This window comes from Orbicella franksi, chromosome 9 (genome assembly GCF_964199315.1).
Source record: "Orbicella franksi chromosome 9, jaOrbFran1.1, whole genome shotgun sequence".
NCBI classification, from domain to species: Eukaryota; Metazoa; Cnidaria; class Anthozoa; order Scleractinia; family Merulinidae; genus Orbicella; species Orbicella franksi.
Genome location: NC_138153.1, coordinates 16,599,607 through 16,621,052, shown reverse-complemented (window position 1 = coordinate 16,621,052; position 21,446 = coordinate 16,599,607). Strand labels below are relative to the sequence as shown.

At 38.3% G+C, this 21,446-nt stretch overlaps 1 protein-coding gene across 3 annotated transcripts; it reads left to right on the top strand.

Annotated features, from left to right (window-relative positions):
• The first annotated feature begins 480 nt into the window (after positions 1-480).
• LOC145496390 (la-related protein 1B-like) lies at positions 481-21,060 on the top strand. 3 transcript variants are annotated; one of them, XM_081476012.1, is made up of 24 exons: positions 481-1,173; positions 1,255-1,304; positions 1,406-1,477; positions 1,626-1,668; positions 5,423-5,692; positions 6,050-6,260; positions 6,608-6,662; positions 6,771-6,860; positions 7,210-7,309; positions 8,155-8,217; positions 8,531-8,686; positions 9,063-9,139; positions 9,336-9,433; positions 10,515-10,689; positions 11,437-11,478; positions 13,274-13,630; positions 14,218-14,315; positions 15,007-15,167; positions 15,717-15,804; positions 16,221-16,277; positions 16,519-16,628; positions 17,000-17,049; positions 17,192-17,272; positions 17,818-21,060. In XM_081476012.1, the coding sequence occupies exons 1-24, from the start codon at positions 927-929 to the stop codon at positions 18,247-18,249; spliced, it is 3,183 nt and encodes a 1,060-aa protein (XP_081332138.1). In that variant the 5' UTR covers positions 481-926; the 3' UTR covers positions 18,250-21,060. The 3 variants fall into 3 exon arrangements, with proteins under 3 accessions (XP_081332138.1, XP_081332137.1, XP_081332139.1); XM_081476011.1 differs by having other exon boundaries at positions 482-1,173; positions 1,626-1,707; XM_081476013.1 differs by lacking the exon at positions 8,155-8,217 and having other exon boundaries at positions 482-1,173; positions 1,626-1,707.
• Positions 21,061-21,446: the final 386 nt, after the last annotated feature.

Here is a 21,446-nt window from a genome sequence, read left to right as displayed (position 1 = left end):
AAACTAATATGGTCATCCAACATGACAAATATCATTTCACTCCAAGTCAAATCAATATTTAGCATAAGGATTGATGAAATTTAAATCGACCCGCCTCTGCAATAGATGGCGTGGATTACTCTGTGACTGAGAAATTCTAAGCGGAATTTTTGTTTCCTGTAAACAATTTTCGCGTTGAGATTTTATTGCCGCATTTGAGTCGCATTCTACGTCAACACGTTTGCGCGGGTTTCCGGAACGCGGATAATGTGCTCCCTAAAGAAAGACACTGAAACGCGATGAAAACAGCTGTCTCCAACAGTCGTAAAACATCATGAATATTCATGATACATAATAAAACTCTTCATTTCTCAATATTTTTTTAAGGATCTTTGATGCAAATATATCTCGTAACTGAAAATGATCGCCATAAATAACTCCTTTGTCTGGTGAAATCAAATATACCACCATTTATCGCTAAAAGGGGTAGGGAAAACTCGCCTCGCGTTTCCAATACGACAGGTAGAGAGGGTATCGCCATTATTTCGTCTTTAAAGTTTCATCTTGCCACGGGTAGCTCTTTCATATTTGTACAGCTAAACCGACTGCGTTCAAGTCAAGCTTTTATTTATTTCGTTCCTTTGTTCTATGCCCGGCGCTGATTGGCTAATTTTCTGTCCTGATCACTTGCTCCGCGCATGGCTACTAAGGCGCTTGCGGAGTCAAGACTCGGTCTCTCAAGCCACATGGCTGAATGGTAAAGAAAAGCTGAAAATTCACCGGATATTTCAGGTTGTTTGGCTTTAGGAGAACGTAGGAAACCTTCGCGGACGCAATCTGAGACTATCTGCTCTTCGTGTGTGGGGTTCAGGGTTGTTCGTCGGCTGAAGGTTGCCTTGTGGAATAGTTTGAAATACGTCGACGTAACAACACGTTAACTTCGTATTATGACTGAAGTCGAAAGCGTTCCTAAGACGAAACTCGATATCGTGGAGGATGAAAATCACGTTGCCAACAGTTGTGAACATGTCAAAGAACACGTAGAAGTTCAAAACCATACTGCTGAGGGAGAGGAAAACGGAATTTTGAGCGAAAACACATCACAGAAAGAAGTGAACCGCAGTGATCCCGTTGAAGCACCTCCCCCGCCAAAAAATCCTTGGACAAGGCACTTGAAAAGTAATGGCGAGAAAGGTACTCACATGAAGCTATCCTTTTCTTCGACTGTTGTGTTAAACAACTGTTCTCAAGCCTCTGTGTGTATATTTCTTTCAGAAGAAGCAGCAAAACCAACCGTTGTAAAAGCCGCAAAGCGAAAGGGCAAGGTGGGAAACTCAGGGGTATGGTGTTAGGTAACAAATTTTGCTCGCTCGGGAAGGCAGCGGGACATTTATTCAGGTGTTCTTCTCTGTTCTGTTATACACAGGGGAGCGAGTTTACAGATATAACCAACTGGCCGACTCCTGGGGAATCTACAGCCTCCTCTAAGGACGGAAAGGTACGGACAATTGACGAAACTCGGGGGGTACAATTCACAATAGATGTGCATTTTTACATGTATTCGTATCTTGTTTGTCCTTGTCTATTTACGAGAAACGTTGCCTTGTTGAGTCCTCTAATGCCTTGTTTGTTTTCTTCTCCTTAAGGCGACTGTTATCAAGAAAGAAAATGCCGAAAACGAACTTTCAGGTGATGACGAGAACCAGAAAACAACGCCGAAGAAAAAAGGTTCAGTTATCTAATTACACTCGTTTAAAGTTCGGTCAAAAAAACAGTGGACTAACTTTGGCTTCTAGAGATTCGTTTGTGTTAGACTTACCACCGACTTGCTAAGGTTTCAGCTTAAAATATTAATGAGTCGTATTTCTGGAAAAAGGGGGACATTTAATTGGGCATAGAAGTACAAACCTTCTCTTCTTTTTCTCATAATAGCACCTCAAACAGGAAAGATAGTAGATATAGTTTTAGTTACAATTCTTTTCTTAACCCTCATTTTAATATTGCAATATTTTCTGACCTTTCACATGTTTTCAGTTTTGTTGGGGTTTCAGATACACCTTAGAACTATCTTTTTTTATGGGAATTTTTCACCATCTTTGAATACAATAATCACTCATTCAAATTCAATTATTTTTGTGCCACCTTATGTTGCTTGTTCTTTCACAGTGTATGCACATGTTACCGGCTACCTTCTGGGACTGGCTTCCAGGGGCCAGTTGTTTGAAGGGTCGATAATGCTATCCACCAGATAAATAAACCACACTATCCCCTGGATAGTGATTTATCCAGTGGATAGCTTTTTCCATCCTTTCAACTACAGGGGCCAGGTCCACTAGAGGGATATTAGTTTTTTTGAGAGGCATTTTTGTCCCTTTGTTTTGGAGGGCCTCATCTGCAACCAATCCTCTTAATTTTCAAATTTCCATTTGTGCCTTTGAACTTCTAATATGTTTGAATCTTCCCCTGCCTTAGAATGGCAGTACAATGTATTTAGTGATTATACAGTAGAACCCTTGATTTTTCGACCCTCCAATAACTTAACCAAGTGATGTTTCCCTCCCCTTATTCAAACATTGTAATCTTACCCAACATTTCTCAAACTGCCCAATTTTTCAAGTCAATATTCGTTTTCTTAGAAATTCAAAAAATCTGGTTTCCACTGTACCCAAATGTATGTACATTTATTGCCCAACAAATCATCCTGTCCAGCCTGCAAAAGGGTAGTCAGTGAGCGATATGCTTTATTGTGGATGCTCTTTTAGTGATTTTGCTCTTGTTTCTCTGAGGTTGAATGCACCCAGTGGTGGTTTAAAAATACAAATTAATAGCTATATTTAGAAATTTGAAATTTACTTGTCTTGTGTTTTGGCTCGAACAAGTGTTGATTAATTTCAATGTGGTATATTATGACTACATTGCTTTGTTCCCAATTCGAATTATGCAAATCTTGATTGAAACTCCAACAATTATCATTCTAACTGCAGTTGTCTAGCTGCTTGTCTGAAATGTGTATACTGTCTACGCTATACTAATTTTAGCTGTTTGTAATTGGAACTCCAAAATTCACAACCCAACCAACATTTCTGTCAATTAAAAATACTACTATTATAATTCAGACACTGTCTAAAACCAAAATTGAAATTAAACTGGAGATCAACATTGTCTTAGCAAGTGCAAGCAAATTTTTTGGTGACACATATATAATGTCATTGATGATCCTTGATGATCAAAAAACCTGATTGTCATTGGAAATTTTGGCCAGTCATCTCAGAGAAAGAGTTATTGCTAATGTCTATCCACTGAAAAATCCCCCAAGTGAAGCTCATAATAAATACAGTAACTGATAATCTGCAAAATGACCTCCGAGCTTGATTCAGCTCCAGGGAAACAAATCACCACTTTCTTCTTCAGCTACAGGTATTGCAATCTGTGTTGCATAATTCTACTTTTCAGTGCTAACACTGTCTCATTAAGAATTCTGTTACAGTAATATGGCATTCTAAAGTGCAATCCCCTTTTTTCATTTCTGATTTTCATAATACTGTATGTTTGTTAGTACAAAGTTATTGTGAGCAGTATTAAGAATTTTGAACCATAAGTTTGATTTGGTTATTTAAAAAAAAAACCCAAATAAACAAACAAACAAAAATTGTTGCCATGGTAGTATACCATTCCTCATTATTGCTCAAGAAAGGTTTTGTGACATTTTTAGTATGAGGGCACTTGCATCTTTACTAATCATCATCCTTACTAATGCAGTTCTGCTGTTAGTGGATGTTCCCCTTAAGTATGGTCAGAGAAAAAAAAATTTGTTGGACAGGCTTGTGCAATGTGTGTAATTGTTGCAGCTGTTTTTATTCTGTCATTAGGCTAATTGGCATCATGTTTGCCTGATTTGTTTGGTCTTTTTTGGCTACATACAGAGTTGTACATTGTTTTCAAGGATGATAAATGATGTATTATTAGAACTTTGCATCTCTAGTCTTGTTTGAGAGTAAATATAACCTACTTTTGTCACAAAATGTAAAAGCTAAAGGTACAAAGAAATAGTTTGTCTCGTGGTTGGTTGCTAGGCTGCTTCAATAAGAGAGTGTCATTCTTTTTGTTTAATGTCAATTTATGGTCACATTGTAGGGGCAGATATAACTTGAATGTGTTTTTTTTTTTTGCGGGGGGGGGGGGGATTTTATCAACATTCCAGCTTAGTCTTCATGTTTTCCAAAAAGGGGGGAAATCCATGTCAGAAAAAAAAATGCTACATAACTATCCAGTTTTTTTTTTTTTGGCAACTTCCAGTGCAGATTGTTTACTGTAACGAATGTTTTCAAAAGGGATTTTATTGTAAGTTAATCACCAAACAAAAATTCTCAAATTTCTTTTTTGAACAAACCAGCACATGTAATAGAAGTGTCCTATATAAGAGAGCTTTCTTTGCACTGTTTTATTGCATTGCTTGTTGCTCTCTTTAATAATTATTTTGTATGCAAGAATATTGCAGTTTTATCTTGCCAGTATTTGCAAAATGGCTTCCATAAAGGGTAGCATATGTTTATATTTTTAACCCGTAAGTATGTCAGTCAAATCAGGTAATTTTGGAGAGTTAGCATCATAAAAAGTATAACTACAGTGCATTTTTTGTTACCGTCTGATTTATAAGTGAAAAAAAAGTCAGCAAAGCAGAAAGTGCATTTGTTTAGTAATTAATTGTGCAAGTAAGGAGAGAAAATATCTGGATATTTTGTCCAATTCCATTCATTCCTGTACTTGTGTGATAGATCTAATCAGGTTGAGTTGCTAAAATGTCCAAAATCTAATTTCTCCTTGAAATTTCTATACATTAAGCAAACAGGTAATGAGAAAGTAAATTTAAACTGGGGGATATTGTTTTGTTGAACAGTGTTTCACCAAATACACCAAATGTTTCTATTAGAACAGGTATTGATAGGAATATTTGGTTTTCATTAACTTAGAGTATTCAGAGTTTGTTACTGAAAGTTTGGAGGTACCAGAAAGTCTATATTGAATGAATAATCCAAGAGTGATATAGTTTCAATGATACTGGTCCACAAACACAATGGTATGGCTCTGTTTTTTTTGTTTTTGTTTTTTTTAAGCGTGATTCATCCCTTTGATCTCAAACCATAGAAGATACTTTTTCATTCCTGAGAACAGTACAGTTTAGTAATTTTGTATCAGATATCTTGTAAACTGGCTCGTGACTGCAATACGTTTGTGCCCCTAGACAAATATTCGTTTGTTTATTCTTCTCTGTTTACCTGGTAATCCAAACAAAACATTGTTGAGATATCAGTTCTCCATTGGTAATTGATAAATAAGGGTAATCTGGGATTACCTGAAACTCTGAGTTGAAACTAATCAATCTTTTTCAAGGAGGGTTGAAATTCCATTTATATTAGTAATATTATTTTCAACTGATTTACAGGTGGTCGTCAAAAATGGGTCCCTTTGAATCTTGAAGGAGCTGAAGGTGCCACAGAAAATTCTAGCAATGACGCTGTGTCAGACAAATCGCCAACATCACCAGAAGCTGCCTCCCCGACAGCTGTCAACCCAAAGCCAGCTAAATCGCCCACCAACAGGTTCAATTCAGGTGGCACGCCTGGAAACATATCCCCTGTTAGGGGTGGTAGGGGTGGACGTGGAGGAATGAGAGGTGGGCGTGGTGGTCGGGGACGACAGCGCTCACCAAGAGGTAACAATATCAGTCGTGCAAACAGTATGGTTTGTTTGAACCTGTTTTTGCAAATATACATAACAATTATCCCATGAGGGTGTGTTGGATATGAGTTACCTATAATCATCTCATATCCAACAAGCACAATATAGAAAACTACACTAAAATAAAAAAAAAATGCCTCAAAAAGTCACTCGTTTGCTGACCATACTTGTAGAGCATGGTATAATGGCTCATAACCCATGATGGCTAAGCTGATGAAAACTCTCAAATTGCATTATCCAATGATTCAGTTTTTAGTAATTCCCATTGGCAGATGCCTCTTTAAGCACACACTTATTTATGGTGTGTAACCTTGTTAATGTTTGGTTTTAGGAGATGGTCATCAACAGATGCCATACAACTCAGCCTACCGACAACAGTTTGGGTATCAGATGTATAATGGAACAACTTACTTTGCACAGCCACAGTATGGTTCCAATCAACCTTACAACACCAACTTTTACTACAATTCTGGGAACTACATGCCTGCCACAGCTGTAACTTTGGACAACGGCACCCTGAAAGAGTATGTCAAGAACCAAATGTAAGTTCAGTTTTTGCTTGAGGGAAAATTTGTTGTTGCCCCCATTTTAGGTCTATGTTACTTTTTACAATTTCTGGAATTGAGCAGTTTCATTGTGGCCAGTTTATGGAAGGCTTACAAAGGTTGTCACAAAGTTTTGAAGCCCTTTTGTTGTCTGAATAGACAGCTGATTATGCCATCTTTTTCCAAAGAATCTGGCAAATAGCTCAGCAAAGTAGCCAGCTTAGATCACGGTGGGCAACTGAAGCTTGTTGATGATACAGTGTGCATCCTACATAAGCCGTCATGTGTTCTAAGAAAACTGTGCATTTTGGATCACTAGTTGATCTTTTGTTTCTTTATTGCAGAGAGTACTACTTCAGTGAACAGAATCTTCAGAAAGACATCTTCTTGAGACGCCAGGTATGAAGACAACTTATGTTGTCTTGTGCATAGTGTTTATCAAATGAACATGTGCCTTTTTTATTTTTAAATTTTTGAAGTTCACGCTTGTTGTTGAATTTCCCACAGATGGACAGTGAAGGTTTTATTCCTATTGGACTGATCGCAAGCTTCTATAGAGTTCAAGCACTCACACAGGACTTTAACCTTATCTTAGAGGTTTGTACACATTGATTGTAGTCTATGCATGCAATGCTAAGGAGCATCATGTGCATTCAAGGTAGAAATCTGTTCCTTGGAGGAAAGTGCTGCTGTTCTGCATCAAGGGCCATGTCTAATATGACTGTTGTTTTTCAAGGTGATAAATAACCTCCTCAGATACCTTGCGAGTGGACAGGCTATAAATTTAATTGTACTCTTGCTTTATCAAGATCATGTTTTGATATGACTCATTGTGCTTCAAGGTGATAATTTAAACTCCTTACATACCTTGGTAGGTTTATTTAATTTTATTATCACAATGTGATGTGTTACTTACATGTTGGACAATTCTTTTGAAATGTTACAGGCTCTAAAAGGCAGTGAAGCTGTAGAACTTGTTGATGGTAAAATAAGGAAGAAGGATAACCCTGCCATATGGGCAATTCCTCCAGACCAACCCATCACAGGTACTGATACCACATTATGTACTTTGCATAAGTAACTTTTTCTCCACTCTTTTGAGTGCCATTCTATCACATATTCATATATATAGAGTGGGATTCTCATCAAGAGCTGGCTGTCAGCCAAACAAAATTGGCTACTTCAATTTCTGAGCTGCCCACTTTTGGAATGTGACTGAACCTTGACTGTCTTTTTCTGAAGACTGTTAAGGCTGTTAAGAGAGGGGGCTTGAGGTCAGGGTGTGGTGTATGCTTTCAATTAATGAAAACCCTGTTTACAGTGCAGCATGTTATTTCGCAAGGTACTTCCTCAGTCCCCTCTAAACAACTACATTATACAGAAAATGGTTTTTTATATACATTCTTTAATGCTTGCTCATTAACCTGTGTGAGGATACATGCATATATGTATGCATGTATCAACAACAGGTGAATATTGTCAAATGACGTGTGTGTTAATAATTTGCGTGCAGAATGAGAGGTTTCATTAAGCAGAATTTCAGTTGTCTCCTTGAGTTGCTTACTCTTGATAGAGATGTCTGAATGAAATTGCTGCGATCATCATCTGGTGACATCAGTAAACAACCTGAGGAGACAAGATAAATTGTGGCTAAATTTCAGCATTGTATTATTTTGATGTTAGAATAAAAAGGAGAAAAATCATTCTTTCTATTGAATGTTTACATTTATGGTAAAAATAACCAGGGGACAACTTAGTTTTGATATTCTAGGTTTGTTGATGACGACATCGACAACAATAGCAGCAACAACAACATAAGGGCCTATCTACATTTATCACAGTTCTTTACTGTCACTAAGCTTGGGCTTATTTTTGTCGTTTTCCTTGCTAGTTGAGAACACTATCGCGCATGTTTATGAACCCGTTTCTCCAGTGACACAACAGGCCACAACAGGTATGAGTGCTTAGCATTCATTGCCATAGCTCAACCATGCAATAAATTGTGAAACTCTCTCTTTAAATGTACAGAGATACTACCCAGAGATACTTGCTGCGACATTTTTCTGTCCCAGAATCCAGACTTTTTCTTTTCATGCAGTCAGAACCAAGAGATCTTCTAATAACCTGTGAAACCAGTCTTGTAGAGTAAAACCAACGTGGCATAATTTGTATTTGTTTTTAGTGTACTTAGTCCAGTTAGGTAGTTGTGAAAGTACCTGAAACATTTCCAACTAGATTTACAATAATATTACGTTTTTTTTTTTCAGAAGTTGAGGTGACAGCTAATATGGAACTACCTAAACCAGATAACAGGGTTGCCAACCTTGACAATCCTAGTGAGATAATCAGGCAAGCACAGAAGGAACTGGTGTTCAATAACTCGTCCAATAAAGAAGATCACCAGAAACGTACTGAACAGAAAGGTACTAGAGGCAGGCATTATTAGCTTTAGAAGGGTTTTTCATTATTGTACAATCTGTGTGCCAGTGCACACATATTTCTTGGAAAACCAGTCTCATTGATGGGTAAGATTTTTTACCTAGGGAACTTTTCCTGTAATGCAACCCTTTTGTAATGCCTTTGATTGCTTTGTCCATGAAATGCACTTGTAAATTTGCAGTATCCAGCGGTCATTCTAAAATTGATTATTTTTTAAATCTTCATTCATTGTATGATCTCTAATATTGTAGTTTATTTATTAAATAAACGTATAGACTAAGGAACAAAACCCTTGCTTGAATGTCATATAAGAGCTGCTGGTTCTTTACTGATGGCTTGGTAATTTGTGTTTCTTTGCAGAAACCAAAAAGCAGGATCCTGAAGCATGGACCGAAGTGAAAAGAAGAAAACCGTCATCATCAAAAGCAGATAACAAGGTCAGCATACATTGAGTGTGTGTCATTTAAAGAGTTTTCAGCACTGTGTTTGTTTTAACTGACCCAAAAGATATTTGCAAACACATTGCTCTGAACATGAACACTAGTACTGTTTGAATCATTTACTCTGTTTGTGTGCACTGTTTTTGTCTCTTTCTAAATCTTTTTTTTGTTTTGTCTTGTTTTGTTCCCTTAGGTGGCTGGTTTCTCTAACGACCAAGAAGAACTGGACTTTCAGTTTGATGAAGAACTAGAACACCAAGGAAAACAGCCAACAATTTGCTCTGCTGATTGGTGAGTTTTACTCCTGAAAAGTAAACAGACCCATTTGGAAAGATTGAATTTCTTCCCACTCTTTTCCAGTTAGAGTATGATGGCCAAGTGGTGATGGTTGTCTCGTTGGATCTGGGGGAATTACATGTGCAGGGTCCGAAGTTAACTTTTTAAGGCAGGTGCCAACTGGTGACTGAAATGTTTTTTTCAGTCGCCATATGGAAAAATGTGATCACCAAAAAGTGTCAATAAAATTTTTCCTTCACAGCGAAACAGAAACGAAAATTTTTGGCCGCCATGGGCTTACCAGCAAAATATTTGCAATTGATGTAATCAGGAATCAAACCAGTGTGCAAATCATCTTTTGACTACTTTGACAGATCTACATTTCCGCCTTTTGACGCCCAGAGAATATCTAAATCTTCAACTAATTTCTTCACGGATGTTCCGTCTCCACCTTGTAATAAATTACGGAAAGATTTCAGAACATCTTTGGACACCAAATTGCCCGAATAAATGTTTATGGTGAAAGAATGCACGTGGCCTGTGGCACCTGCAATACGTATGTTATGGGAAACCGCTGAAAAAACATGGGCGCGAAGCTTCGCACTAATCGCAGCTGTGAAACGTTGTGGTAGATTTATAATGAGGAAAATTGGTTTCATACTTCAAAAGCAGCGGGAAGGTAAAAAGTAAGTGCCCAATTGGTGGGCAGCTTTGAATTTCATTTTAATCGATTTGGCTGAAAATCAAAGTTATTGTATAATTGTTGTGGCATGAAATAGTTAATCGCCCGCTGGCGACCAGCTGTGAAATTCTGGTCGCCAGAGCAAAATTTTTAGTCTCATTGGTGACCAGGAAAGCGCAATTTCGGACCCTGATGTGGCTAAATGCAATTTAGGCAAAGTTTGAGTCAAGCCAATGCTGGCAAGTGGTCCCACAGCAGGACCATGCTCTAAGGAATCTCTTACAGGGTTTTGTAGGGCTTACATGTTTTGCTTGCCAGATCCTTAAAGAGCCTGATCCTTAGAGAAGTCACAAACCATGTTTGTATATATATGCACCGAGTCAGTGATTTGTTTGTTTGTTTGTTTGTTTGTAGGGATGATGATTCAGATGATGAAATAGATGATCAAGACATACACAAAATAATGATCGTCACTCAAACCCCACCTCCAGTCAAGAAACATGACAGGACAGGAAGCTATGTCACCAGAGTTAAAATGACACAGGAACTTTCCAAAGCAATTAACGATGGACTTTACTACTATGAGCAGGTATAAAAATATGGGTTTGGTTGAGTGAATGGTCAGTCAACAGTTGTGGTCATGTAAGGATGTTTGTTGGTATGCAGTGCACAAAGTTGCTGTTGTAAGAGAAAAGCTAGGAAAATGTTAACCCTTTGAATACCAACTACGCATATATGAGTAATTAATGGTCGTGCTCTTTGTACCACTTGTCATCAGATATTCTTGATAAGCATATAGTAGTGCTAGGCTAGCCCTTTCCGCACAATGGTCAGGTTTAGATATCGACAACATTATTAGTTTTGGGGCAAAAACGGTGGTAAAATGGTCCACAACGCCTATGATTGATCAAGGTCCATTTCTAGGCTTCACTCGTAATTAACATCCAACTTTTCACTACAGCCAGAAACAACATACAGTGCAAAAGGTAGTCAGTGTAAAAGGGCTGAGAAAAACGGAAAGGAAAGGGCCAACAAACGAAATTGAGAACGGTTAATGGCAAAAAAAAAGAAAGTCCAAATTTTGGCTTATGCGCATGCCCAGACTTGAAGTTTTGCTCAATTTTGTACCTAATCCTCGAAAAATCTCTCCTTTTAGTAGAAAAAAGCTTTTTTAGCAAAACGTAGGCTTATTTAGCGTCATGGCAGCTAAAAACCTGACTAAACAGTTAAAAACGGTATTTTGGGCGAAACTTTGGTATTCAAAGGGTTAATAGGTGTAACACCACCGCAGTTTTCTCACAACAAGATAATAGACTGTTACTTTGTTTTTCTTTAGGATCTTTGGGATGACAGTGATGATAGTTACCTAAACAGGAAGGTATGTGTTGGCCCTTTTGACTGTCTCTGGGTGAATAGGCAAAATAAATCTGTCAGCTTGATTTTCATTGACCAATATTTCACCAGATTATTCCAGGCTAGTTTTATTCCTTAAGAATTGTAGGTAATAATTTGAAAGCTATTTACAGATTCCATTGACGCCTGTGCCGCCCGTAACTGCCCATGCGAAAAACTCCTCCATTTCCCTGTGCTGCCCGTAACCGCCCGAAAAAAAGCACATGGGGACAATTGCCTTTCCTACCCTCCCTGAAGATTCTTTGGTTCCCCTATTGTTCTATTGTTCTTGAGGACAAATAAACCAATCAGAATGGACTCTCTGAGCATATTTTCAGAGGACTTTACGGGTCCTAGAAAGATGGTTTTTCTTCTTAAAATCGCGCGTTCGAAAAGTGCAGGTAACATGGTGCGTTGCGGTCCAAATCTAAAAAACTTCCAAGGTATTGTTTTCATTCCTAACACGGATAAATTACTGCTTTGGGCTTTAAAATAGAAAGAAAAAATACAAATCAATGTTCAGGTGGCCTCAGAATGGAGGATCAAGGAATACAGAGTCCTCAAAACTTTCTGGTGAAGAAGTTTTTCTTCCTACAACCGCCGAGAAAACATGAAGATCGGAGCACTTTCAAGTAAGTTTCGACGACAGATCGCAGGTTTAAAGTGGCTTTTCGGATTTCAGAAACAAAAATGGTGATGTACATTATTACTTTGAAGTTGAATTCAAGTTTTGGAATGATTGGTAAAGCCACGGGCGTTGAAATGACTGCAAAAGCCGCGGCAAAAACTCAAGCTTTCGCGTTAGCGTGAAGAATAATTTGAACATGCGGTCATGCAGCGAAGCACGTCTGCGAAATTTTGAACAATTTTTTGCTTTTAAATAGGTTTCTTCGTCTCAGCTTGAATGAAAATTTATTGTTATTGAGCTTCCTTTCGCATCTCTTTCATTTGGTTCCCTGTATTTGGGAATTTTAAGTTTTAAAAGTGAACAGTAACTTGCACGCTGGATTTCTGCATATTTAATTTACGGCAACCTCTAGGCGCTTTGTATATTTAGTTTATTCGCTTCGTTCAAATATTTTTTGGAGTCTTATTCAGCTACTACAGAACCGCTCAGAAAAGAACTAAATGACCACTGATTTAACACAGTTGAAATACGACTGATCTCAAACGACTTTCATCTTTCTTTCGCAGGGCCGTAAGATTTTCGTCGCACGGCGAAAAAATTACTTGATTTCTTGATTTCAGATTGATTTTTGCATGAGTTCTTCACTTTTATTTTTCGTTGTTTTCTCAAATGTTAGCCATTATAGTACAAGAAATTCAATTCTGTTGTATTTGGTTTCATTTTTGTCCTCCAAAGTCAATAATTGACTCATTTTCGCAAAGTCAATTTTCTCAGCTTCTGTGGGACATTTTGTCGCGCGGTAGAGAAATAATATAATTTCTTGTTTTCTCATCAGTTTCACACATTAGGTTGAGTTCTGTTTGCTAATATTTTTTAATATTTGGACCCTTCATTTATTCAACTTTAAATAAACAATGTCTTGAAACCTGATCCTGTGTCTGTGGTTACTGCGCATATGGTTTATTTTTGTGCTTTCGCTCGTTCAGAAATATTCCAAAAAACGCCAGGGAATTAGGGGTGGGTCGCAGGCAATTTCATTCAGGCGTCAATGGGTTAATGTTGCTCTACTGGAACCTTGATGCCTGGAAAATCTACTTGTTGGTATGAGTTGTTTAGCTGAAGTTTGAGTGCAATTGTTGTTTCTCGTTCATAGATTGTTCTTTCTTCATCAATGAAACGCGTTGAAATTGTAAGTCAGGACAAATTCAACTACCAGCGTGATGCACTAGAACCACCAAGAGCTCGTTCATTCACAGAGGCAGGATTCCCTCCACCCAGCCCTCCCATAACAACAGTTCCCCACACTGCTCTTTCACCATCAGCAGAAGTGTTCCGTCCCCGAGCCAACACTGCCCCCACCGAACCCCTGTCTAGGTCTCTCCCGACTGGTGTTCCCGAGTCTCCCAACAAGGAACTTGCACGACATGGATCACGCACACCGAAGAGGAAAGATGTCAAGGTTGCGCCTAGGTTCTTTCCTGCTTTCAGCAAGGAGAATATCAGTGACCAGGTAAGTTTATTTTACTTTTCAATGGGAATCAGTGTTGATTTCCTGTTTCAATTCAATACAGCCTACCATTGACAGAATTGCTGATATTGTACAGTGCAGTGCAATAGGTACAGTTGTTACTACAAAAGTGAAGATGCAGTGTTTTAATGGTTAGCATGTTGAATTTGAGATTGGCAACTGAACAGATTTAGTGCAGCCACCGTTGTGTTTTGTTTTAGGCAAGACATTTTACTTGCATGGCCAAGGGCTTCATCAAGGTTTTTAGCAGGAAGGCAGCTGGATTTCACAGGCTGGCAAATGTTCTTTTTGAACTGAACTTCTTTTTGAGCAAAAAAAAAATTTTCGAAAATGATCAAACCAGGCAGACAATGTTATTCTCACTGCCAGTCACTTCACATCATGCTTGGTCCCTGGTGGTGCCTCTTTCATGGCAGATGTACATAATGGCCCCCATCAAATTGTTAGGAAAACCTCATTGATTTTATTGAAATTCTGTGGGTAATGATAAAAATGATGACACTCTTACATGTGAATTTATTGTGGATTATGTTGTTCTAATTCCATGTATATTTACATCTTGCTATCAGGGTCCAAAGAAAAGAAAGACAAAATACAGTCAGAATCCACCTGTGGAACAGCATGTTGGCTGGGTGATGGGCTCCAAGGAGTATCCACCACCAAGGAGGTATGTGCAATTGTTTGCAACATAAAATCCAGTATAGTTGAACCTCCAGTTGTCTGACACCCTGGGGTTCAGCATTAACTTGTTTTATATCAGCGTCTAAAATTTAGCACCTTTGTCTGTTTGGCTTGTGGGTGGGGTCATGGTTTACAGTCTCCAGTTGTTGCTAATGCCTGAGCTCTCACACATGTGAGCTTTGACGCTTCATTCTTCAAGCCTGGCATTGTGCTGTGTGCAGCGTTTTGGTGTTTTCTTACCCTGCCCTCCATGCAGTAGTGCTTTATTGCCCTCTGTTTGGGTGTTGGGGTGTTTTGGGTGTTATTTCATTTCATTCTTCTGTTGTTAGTGGTGGTGTACTATCCACTATTTCCACTGAACCTACAGGTGCATTTGACAGGCGCAGGGGCAAGCGCCGACTTGTTGGCCGTGTGGCTGAGTTGTGGGTAGGGCAGGCCAAGGTGGTATTCTACCACCTCAGGCTGGAGTTTGCAGTTTTATACCACTAGGCTCCTGGGAACCCAACCTCCAATTGCATTGTAGGGGTTAAAAGTTGATAGTGCTAAAAAATCTCTTCGGTACATTGTGTCCTAGGGACTACATGTATTAAATCAGTTCAGGGAGAAACTGTTCCTGCCATGGACAGGGAAACAGGTATATGTTGTTAACTTTCTGTGCCACTGTTTTTTTCTTGTAGTCCAAGCTACAGTGTCTCAGAGGGTATGGCTCCTGTTGTTGGTAGTTATGGATCAACACCACAACCAATCCCACGCTTCCAGCATCCCTCACATGAACTTCTACAGGACAATGGCTTTACGCAACAACTCTACTCTAAATATCACAACAAATGTCTGAAAGGTTTGTCAAAGTTAATTAATTCATGTGTATTTACCATCTGTATTCAGGGTTGCAGATAAGTTTTCAAGGTATGGTGCCAATGAGGAATTCCAACGGGTCAATTTCCAATGCTCCCACCAAATCATCATAAATTTGCTATTAATTTGTCGGGTCATGTTGCTGACCTTGTCGGGTTTTTGACCTCAGACCCCTTGCTTATCTGGAACACTGTGTATTGTTACACTGACACTTAAAACACGCAGCCTGTTGCTTATGACACTCAAGGTCTCAATATTGACAGTCCAACAAACTGGTTGACAGCCTTTTTGTTATTGTCACTTCAGAGAGCTTATTGTTAAGATCATGTTTACTCTGAGATAACTCCAACATACAATACATAATCCTTGCTGTTGAAGGTTTGGCAGTAGCTATGGAACTCCCAGTGATAGCACAGTAAATATTGTTGTACATGCAAGATTTTCTTCAAAACAATAATTAAAAACAGTCCCATATGAAATCAATTCAGTGCTTTGTTGTGAAGCTGACAGTGACCTTTCATCTTTCTTACAGAGAGAAAAAAGGTGGGAATTGGTCAATCACAAGAGATGAATACAATGTTTAGATTCTGGTCATTCTTCCTGAGATCTCATTTTAATAGGTAAGCACTTGAAGATTGTATAAAATAATGTAATCAACTGGGTGGATTGTTCAAAACCCAATTAAGCTAACCCAGGATTAGTGAGGATTTTGATTTCAGTTTTGTACAATGTAACTTTGCAGTTAGGTTTTCTGTGTATATTTTTGGTCCTTCAGTTTTTTGTTTGTATAATCTCAAAGTACACAAGACATAAGCAGTGAAAAAAGGTTTTAATACCAGATAAATTAATGCTTTGGTTAACCTTTAATCCTGGGTTAGCATTAACCGACTTTTGAACAACCTGGCTCTAATTATTTAGAACTTTTGACTAGTTCTCTTAATGAACGCCTTTCCTTCATGAAATGTACATCGTAGTATGCCAGTGGATGTATTTGTTATAAATTATGTTAATCTTTATTTTGCTTTTTGGTTTTCAGGAAGATGTATGATGAGTTCAGAGCATTAGCAGTAGAAGATGCCTTAGCGGGATACAGGTATAATTTGTGGCATTAAGCTGTAGTGTACAATGTAGTTTACTAATAGAAGTTGCATCAATGGATCAGTGTATGCATGGGGGTCTTCTTGGGGAAGTTTATGCACTTCAGAGTCCTGCAAACCTTATCATGTCCTAGAAATTGTTTTCCCATCATACCCTTGAACTGCAAGTTTTGAAAATGTTTTGGAAATACAATGAATACTTGTACTAACCAGTGCTTGTCTTGTCTTTACTCTCAGATATGGGTTGGAGTGTCTCTTCAGATTCTATAGTTACGGCCTTGAAAAGAAATTCAAGGCAGACTTATTCAAAGACTTCCAGACAGAGACCGTGAGAGATCATGACCAAGGTACATGTATGACATGTTTTCTATAGAAATGACCACAAGGTTGACATATATTTGATTATGCTGCAGCTGGTAAAAGTTACCTCTGAACCTGGTCTTATTTCTGGTTTGAGTCATGTTCAAAATTGTGGCTAAACTCCAGATTACATGGCCACTTATTTACATTTCATTGAATCACAAAGGTGCCCATTGTGTAATGCTTCATTCTACGAAAGGTTTTGACACATGGAAAAGAGGTGGTCCAAAGTGGCCATGCCTTCTATAGTTGCTCCTTTGTTTGTCCGTCATTTTAATTGGGATGTTGTTGTTGTTACAGTTACTGTAATGCACTCATGTAACATGTGACATGCTTCACAATTCTGTTCCTCTTGCAGGGAATCTCTACGGTCTAGAGAAGTTCTGGGCATTCCTCAAGTATTACAAAGTGAGTTTTTTCTTCTCCACCTGTTTTGTCTTTTTTACTTTGGTTTTTTTTTCAATGTAGCAGCTTGTCTCGGTGTGGAGAAAGTTTGTATAGTAATGTTCTAGTGTGATCAACTTTTAAATAATATGTACGTTACTTTTAGGGGAAAACAAGGTTTGAAATTGATCCAGAGCTTCAAAAGCGCTTAGAAAAGTACAAGACGATAGATGATTTCAGGAATGATGTAAGTTAGCATCCACTATGTTGTAACAAAGTTAACCTTCATGTAGTAACTATGTTGCTAGTTATGACTTTGAAGAACTACGTGTAAGACTGCACCGACTACTTCATTTGTATTTGCAAACAATGTGTTCCAAATACTGAAGGAAAATTTTCTGCCTGACAGAGAGAATTCCATACTAGTGTTGCACACAAATCATTATCATGGATACTGTAGAACAGTGATAACTGTGGTGATAGTTTCAAAGTCTTGGGAGTTCGGCGTGGAGTGCTCCTGAGTCAGGTGGCAAAGTTCCTTTGAGTCTCAAAGTGTGCTGTTGAGTGTGGAGGTCTCTGAGTTGCCATGGGTGCCACAACTTCACCATATTTTATTGCCAAGTTTGTATACTGGCATTGAGTTTGACCTGTGATAGACTTGCCTACTATTACTAAATAAAAATATTTGAGGGTAGGGGTGGAGGGGGACTAAGTAGTAGGAAAGTGGATGATGATAAAAAGTAGATGATGAAATAAGGAAGATAGCTGATTGTGATTTTGTTTTCATCCCAGCCAATGAATCAGTTCCCTGTGGACCCACACAGCAACAAGCCACGATCAAGACACAACTCGCACAGTGATAAACACGATCATCACCCTCATGGTTCCAAGGAAGACCCAAAGACCATCAAGGAGGAAAAGCGGAGTCAGAAAAGCAGTGAAAGCAGTGATACAAAAAAGAAGAGTACAGAGAAGAAAACAGAAAAGGAAAGTTCATCAGAAGGAAAAGGCAAAAAGAGTGCTGCAACTGGTAAACAGAGCCATACAGCTTCACCTTCTGAAGCTACTTCAGGAAAAGTTGCATGTGGTAAAAGCACTTCTGGGAAAGCAACTTCCAATAAAAGCCATTCTGGTGCAGGAGTTTCCTCAGAAAGGACAGACGCTAAATGGGAAACTTCTGGAGAGTGTGCGTCAGCCTCTGACAAAGGGGTGACCTCTAAATAAGAAGCGATTGCCACTAAGACATTTGCAATGTACAAGACTTGGTTCTAATTTAAATACCACAAAAAATTTAAAAAGATGAAAACGGGAAAAAAAATGCAGAAAATCTTTATAATAGTGTGTTATTGACCGACAAACCTGCCTGCAGTCTGCATTGATGCCATCCTGGGAAAAAAGTAGTTATTTACAAGACTAGCTCTAATTGAAAGTGAAAAGAGGATTCTCCAATGCTGTTTGATGAAATTAATTTGGCGATCCTGTACCAAGGCAGTGTTTCACCGTAGTGGCATTCTGTCAACCCAACCAAGGATGAAACAATCAACTGGAAAACATCAATATTGCAATTACAAAGAAATTCCTGCTCATGGAGATCTGGAGGAGTATTACCGGCCACATTCACCATGCGGAACAACTGAGAAGATACCAGTTGGTTATCAACTGTCGTGGAATAAATTTACTGAGTACTATGAAGACGTCTGTTATATAGCAGGGACAAATATGGCTTCATTATGAACTACTGCCACTTGCCCCAGACGCATAGTGATGATTTCCTAACTTCTCTCTGACAAATGTTAGACAAATTCATTTGGCCCAGTTGTGAGAAGCAAAGATGTAATCATCTCTAGAGAAGTATCTTGACTTGAACCAAACTCTCCAGAGGAGAAATATATCTCAATACATGATGACTTGAGTAGTAGGCTGAGAGATTCTCTCACGTGCTTTAAAACTACGATATTTAAAATTATTTTTATCATTGTCAAGGTGAGTCAAACCTATGGTATTGCTGTTATTAATTGGGTTTATCACAGAGGAAATTTATTGAATTATATATAGTGTTAGAATTGCACAGAAATACTGATTGCTTCCCTCAGTTCAGTAAGGTCTTGCAGTCAATTCACTTCAAAAAGTACAAGTACATTCGGGTTGCTCTAAGTGACATGCGAAATATAACTGTTGCTGTTTAGTGATTGGCCACACTTAACTAACTTTTAAATGAATACAGCAAATGTATTTAGTTAAAATAGCAGTCTCTGATAACAAGAAAACCGAAAGAATTTGTGGTCAAAACAGCATAATTTTGGAACGGAAAAAGCAGTGGATGTTTTCTCGGTACCCCAGCTGGAATCTAGTTCAGTCTAAACATAGCCTCTGATGCTACGAAATTATCCATAACATTTAAGGTCAATCTTTATCAATAATATTGGTGAATGTTTCGTCACGTTTCGAGCTTGTAGTTGAAGATGACAAGCGACATGATCAAAAGCAGTGTGACTGGGCCAAAAACGTTTTGAACATCAATTCTTTAAGTGTGTGCCATGCGGAATGTAAAGCAGGTTTTAAGTATCTTTTAAAGTGAATTGAGTGAACCACTCCAGAGTCCTTTTATGAAGCTCTTTTAAGTGTGATCTAAATTATAACATACTACTTAAACCTGGAGCATTTCTAGTCTGATTTAGTTGTATATAGAGATTTGTAAGTTATTAATCATCGCCCAAAATCTCCCTTTATTAAGGATAACGTTGGACTTGAAAGAACAAAATATAGAAGCTCTGGCGAGAGGTAGTTCATACCTCAAATGTAACTGAAAAACTTTAAGATTTTTCTTTTCTTTTGAGGTGAATTATCATTATCATCATCGTCATCATCATCATTATTATTATTATTATTATTATTATTATTATTATTATTATTGTTATTATTTTGAGTTTGATTTTACAGAAATGTTTGCACCTTCATGAACATTTGGGGAGCATTGAGTAGAGTTTTAAGTATTAATGGTATCGAAGTAGCTTGTAATGTAAAGTTAATTTGCATTTTGATGGAAGGAAATTTGGTCAATCAGTTGAAGGTGAAAACGCGAAAAATGTGAAATTCAAATATACAGTCGGGGGGGGGGAGGAGATTTGATTGAACTTTCAGGAGGGATGTCGCCTAGCAGCACGACTTAAGGAGCTATGTCACAGTTTGCGCTTCTTGAAATGTTTAGCTTAATTTTTTCAAGTTCGTCGTTTGAAATCCGTGTTAATCTTCTCCGTCCATAACCATCCTTGTTCTTTTATAGTTTATTATCAGTTCTTCGGTGATTTTCTATCTTAGTAAACTACTATTGTCAGGTTTCCTTCAATTTGAAGGTTATTTTGCACGTTGTCGAAATAACGCGAAATGCTGTGACTGAGCTGCTTTAACAAGGTGTTTGTGCTATTTGTGATTGGAATTGGGCATTTTTTGAAACATTTCTCGGTCTTCCAACTGTATATAGAGAATGGTGAGAAAAAATTGTCGGGTGACCAATTTCAGGCATTTGAATTAGGTTATTTATCGCGTCTAACACATCAAGTTATAAAATAATTCTTAAAGAACTGCTGAGCAAAATTTGTGGCTTGTTTAGACTGCGAGCAGTCTTTTATAACATCGTCGAACAATGTGAACGGAGCCAAAGGTTGCGTGACGTGATGTATGGTCACACGCTCTTCGTATTGTGAACGGAGCCAAAGATTACGTGACGTGACGTGATGTATGGTCACGCACTCTTCGTATTGTGAACAAAGCCAAAGATTGTGTGACCTGCGGTCTGGTCACTGACTCTTCGTATTGTTAACGGAGCCAAAGAATGCGTGACGTGCGGTCTGGTCACACACTCTTCGTATTTTCTCACATTGGTCCACGAACTAACCGGAAAAACTGCTCGCGGTCTCTGGCTCGTTAATTTGCATTTCTTTATATAATCTTCATTCTGAGGGTTCCGTTACTCATAGTAGTAGTTGTACAAAGGTAATAACAAAAAAAATCAAATAAATTTATTTTAAAACAACATTTAACGACTTGATTGTCAATGCGTCACACGAAGGGATGGACAGTTTTGATTGGAGGGGAGGGGTGTGGTGTGTGCAACTACTAAAAAATATTCCTACACAAGAAAAAAAAACATGCAAAGCGAGCCGTGTCAAAAAAACATGGAAAAGGTCTAAAAGGAATTCCTGCACACTGAAAAGAAACTTCCTTTCTTAGTTGGGAAGATTGCCTCGTTGCCTCACAAATGCAATGGGTCCTCAAATCCCGGAAAAGCTTGATAAAAAGTTGTCTTCATCACTACCCTTGTTCTTTGCCCTTTTATGATTCCTATTTTTCTGCTTGTTAAAGAATTTAACAAGAAGTATCTAAGAGTAACTTAAATCGACGTTCTGATGTACCCAACATCG